The 4,496-nt window shown below is 46.7% G+C and overlaps 1 protein-coding gene across 1 annotated transcript in view; it reads right to left on the bottom strand.

Annotated features, from left to right (window-relative positions):
- LOC105544779 (Ig heavy chain Mem5-like) overlaps positions 1–1,168 on the bottom strand; it is a 160,746-nt gene extending 159,578 nt beyond the window's left edge. Inside the window, 2 exon segments of the mRNA XM_011987363.1 lie at positions 622–932; positions 1,036–1,168. Of these exon segments, the coding sequence (XP_011842753.1) occupies positions 622–932; positions 1,036–1,081 (357 nt within the window). The 5' untranslated portion in view covers positions 1,082–1,168.
- Between the last annotated feature and the right edge of the window lie 3,328 nt (positions 1,169–4,496).

Here is a 4,496-nt window from a genome sequence, read left to right as displayed (position 1 = left end):
TAGGATTATGGAATATTAACCTGACATCATTTTAAATGGAAATCCCTATGAATAATTTTATAATAATAAAAGTAGGTTCTTCCCAAACATTAACACTAATGAAAAATCTCATGTGCAGGTGTTAAATACAGGCTATCTGGCACCAACACAAGTTTCTGACTTAGTAGGTTTAGGTTGGAGAATTGCATTTTTAACAAGCTCCCTGAAAATGCTCCCACTTCAGTGATAAATAAAATATTAAGTCAGCCTCCATGATCAAATTAATGAATGAGCATATGCCTGTTAATTCTCTTTGAGTCAGAAGTGTCTTCCTGGAGCACAGGGGTCTCTGTGACTCACTGTGAGCTTATATATTTTGTAGATAATTCTCCCCCCACATTATTCTCAGTGGAGAGGAAGCACAGCCATGGAAAAGTCACACTGGGGAGGTGGACACACCCGGGGAGAGACTGGGAGAGGCACCTGGCAGTGAACCCCTGCATCAGAGACTGGGGCAAGGAGACTCCTCACTCACCGTGTTGACCATTTCCATCCTCTCACTTTCCCTCCCATCTGTAAGGGCTGAACTGTTGTGAGTATATAAAGAGGTTTTAGTTGCACTTCCTCATAGGTTTAAATCACCGTGGAAATGCCACTACCCATGTACAGCATACAGTAATAATCAGATTCATCGTCTGCCTGAGCCCCCGTGATGGTGAGGGCAGCTTTGTTCCCAAGGATGGAGCCAGAGAAGCGATCAGGGACCCCAGAAGGGCGAGTGTTTGTTCTGTAGATGAGCGTGCGTGGAGCCTGGCCTGGGGTCTGCTGGTACCAGCTGGGGTAGTTACTGGTAGAGACTGAGCCAGAGCTCAGGCCACAGGTGAGTGTGACTGTTCCTCCAGAGGACACTGACAACGATGGCTCCTGGGTCACCACAGTCTCAGAATCCACTCCTAAAATGAACAAGAGAGACACAGTTGTGGTCATGCGGATGACAGTAACCTGAACCCTGTTTTCTGTGGTCCCCCCAAGGATAGAGTCCCTTCAAGCCCTGACCTGAGCCATACGCAAGGAGTCCGAGGAGAAGCATCATCCAGGCCATGGTGGGGACACTTATGAAGGCCAAGTGCTCTCAGGCTTCTCAGCTGGAGTTTGTTTTCCTCAGGGCCTTTTCATGCCTCCCCAGACCCAAGAGGATAAAAAAAGTTCTTTATGCAAATCAGCTTTCCCTGTCTTCCTGCCCCAGGTTTCACCCTGCTGTCCTGTGGGGAGACCTTGAGAGAGGCGGCTGCTGAGACCTCACACAGACCCGTGACCACACAGGGCTGAAACACTAATGAATAGGTGTTGGTGCCTTTCTCCAGATTAGCTCCCCCAATTTCTGAGTGGCCAAAAGATGGGGGATGTGTTCTCCCTCCTGCCACACAATCTGGTTTATGGCTAAATCTAACCCCATCCTTGTGAGCATTTTCTTTTTTCCCTGCTGAAATGGTTGCTGGTGTTTTTTTGGGAGTGAGTAGCAGGCCCCAGCATCCTTTGATTACCCCCAATGGAATCTTTGATGACTGAGGAGGATGAAGGAGAGAGGAATCCTAGCCATGGCAGAGATGGCCCCAGTTCTCTAACTATTGAGGCACTCACTGTTTCTGCAATTGAGACCGCTATTCCCCAAGTGTCCCTTATTCTGTCTTTGTTAAATTTCAGCATGTACATTTGTTCTTGCTGTGTGATTGTCTGTCTGTGCCTGGAAACCACTCCATCCCCACTGAATGCAATAACAGCACCACTGCCCACTGGCGTCGTGAACCTGGTGCCCATCTCTGAGCTCTGCTGGGGACAGTCTACGTGGCAGCTGCTGTAGCTCCTGCTCAGAGTGCAGATGAGTTTGACCTTTTGTCCCAGGGAGGAGGATACAGAGGGTGGATGAATCAGCACAGGTTGGGAGAAAGATGCTGGAAAAATAGATACTCATTATGACCCGAAGGAAAGAGAAGAGGGAAGGACATTCTTGGCATGAGTTTTGGAGTTGATGCTCTGGTCCCTGCAATTTCAAGTTCTACATGTTGAGAAGTCCTGACTTCCAGAAGGAAATTACTTCCAGCAGTGGGCAGGAGTCTCACTGAACTTTCAGCTAAGGCTGCTGCTTGATCACTTTTAGTGCAGGAAACCATCCAGAAGAGAAAAAAGTCACAACCTGCAGGGAAAATTGACTCTGATTATCAGCGTGAGGTCGGCCTGCTGCCACGTAATATAGCATAGGGAAGAATCTCTTTGGTGCTCATTATCCCAGTGCTTTTCTCAAATGAAACAAACTTCACGTAAAAAGCAAGGTGATCTGTGCAGTGGAAGGGATTAACTTCAGTGAATACTGTGGTGCTTTGCCAAGATCCTTTCTTAGAAATAATCTACCCAGGGCCGGGTGTGCTGGCTCACACCAGCACTTTGGGAGGCCAAGGTGGGTGGATCATGAGGTCAGGAGTTCGAGACCAGCCAGCCTGGTCAACATGGTGAAACCCCGTCTCTACTAAAAATACAAAAATTAGCCAGGAGTGGTGGTGCATGCCTGTAATCCTAGCTACTGGGGAGGCTGAGGCAGGAGAATCACTTGAACCCAGGAGGCAGAAGTTGCAGTGAGCCGAGATTGCGCAACAGTACTCCAGCCTGGGTGACAGAGCAAGACTCCGTCTCAAAAAAAAAAAATGAAATGATTTACCCATAACCTGGCTGCTGGTGGCTCCCAGCTGCACCCCATTCTGTTATCATTGTTCACCATGTTGGTGAAGGAAGAATGCCCCACCCTAAATAGCACAAGGTAGCTGAACACATGACACCTTGCGCTGGACAGATGTGATCGACAGCAGTTTATGAGTTACATATACTCACGGCCTGGGGAAGAGGACGCCATGCACCAGGCAGGGCCACACGAGGGGTGCACTCAGGAATAGAGTGAAGCAGAGGGGCGTGGAGGCAGGCTTTGTAGGAACAAGGGGGTATGGTGGTCTCTGGTGCCTGTGGGAGGATGTGGTTGGCTTGTTTAATGGGCTGGCAGGAGATGGAGACAGGTGAGGTTGAGGATTGATGGGGGACACCGGTTCAGCCAACAGGGGAACAAGCCAGGCAGGGAGCAGGGGAACTCACGCGGCTCCTTTGGGGCCTAGAAGCCTCAAAGATGTCGAAGCACACTGGACAATTTTTCTTCTTCACATTTGAGTCTATGTATGTGGATGTTTCCCGTATTCACATTCACTCTAATTAAAGGAAGATTTGCCATTCCAATAAATGCACTCCACAGGGCAGTTCTGGGGAGGAGACCCCTAAAATGAAATGAGCATTGTATTGTCTCTTCAGGGAACTGTAGTCAAATTAAAAAGCCACAAAACCAAAAGGAATTTCTCTACCATGTCACTTTATAACCAGGAAGGAGCTTTGGGGTCATGACCATTTAGAAGGAAGGCTGGGTGCGGTGACTCACGCTTGTAATCTCAGCATTTTGGGAGGCCGAGGCAGGTGGGTCACGAGGTCAGGAGACGGAGACCATCCTGGCGAACATGGTGAAACCCCATCCCTACTAAAAATACAAAAAAAAAATTAGCCTGGCATGGTGGCGGGCACCTGTAGTCCCACAGATGGCGCCACTGCACTGCAGCCTGAGCGACACAGCGAGACTCCATCTCAAAAAAAAAAAAAAGAAGAAGGAAGATGAAGATACATGCAGTAGAAATACTATAAAATAATTCATTAAAATTGCCTTTACATATTCATTTATCAAATGCAAAGTTATGTTTTAGATTGGGCTTGGCGAGTTGTTTTTTGGTTTTGTTTTTTTAGTAAAGAGCTAGAGAGTGAATATTTTAGGCTTTCAGTGCCATACGGTCCCTGATTACTCAGTTTTGCTGCCGTTGTGCAAAAACCTCCATGTACAATAGTAAACAAATGGGCATGGTTGTGCTTTAAGACTTTACAAGAGCTGATGGCAGGCTGGACTAGGCCCACTGGTGTAGTTTATCAACCCATTATAAAGTATCTGTCCTCAAAAACATATTTCTTAGGTTTGTATGTTGCCTTATTTTTTAACCTTTCCTTGAAATGATCAGCTTGTGAGGTATCCAGGCAATATTCTCTCATTTCACAGACAAGAAGCCTGAGGTACAGTAACTTTCCTGGGAATCGCGATGATGGCAAGCCAAAATCAGATTTCCCTACTCCTCTCACACACCCTGTGGCTCAACCCAGCTGATTCACTGGACTCCAGTCACCAACACCACGTTTCTGTCACATGAGTCAATTTTAAATTACAGAGAAAAAACAGCAAAGAAAGTTAGACAACTACTTTGTAGCAAGCTGGATTGTGTTCATTGTCAGGTTTACCTTTTCTATGTATTTGTTTATGTCTGTGAATTCTGTTTCAGTGGAAAGGACCTACATTAAGCTTTGACCTGGTGTCTTGGTAATTGACTTAATGAGATTTGGATTTGACTGGGAGATTAGATGCTCCAGTAAACACGATGAACAAATAA

Source organism: Mandrillus leucophaeus, unplaced genomic scaffold (genome assembly GCF_000951045.1).
Source record: "Mandrillus leucophaeus isolate KB7577 unplaced genomic scaffold, Mleu.le_1.0 Scaffold308, whole genome shotgun sequence".
In the NCBI taxonomy this organism is placed as follows: domain Eukaryota; kingdom Metazoa; phylum Chordata; class Mammalia; order Primates; family Cercopithecidae; genus Mandrillus; species Mandrillus leucophaeus.
The sequence above is the reverse complement of the archived record's forward strand: the minus strand, read 5'-3'. Positions and strand labels throughout refer to the sequence as shown.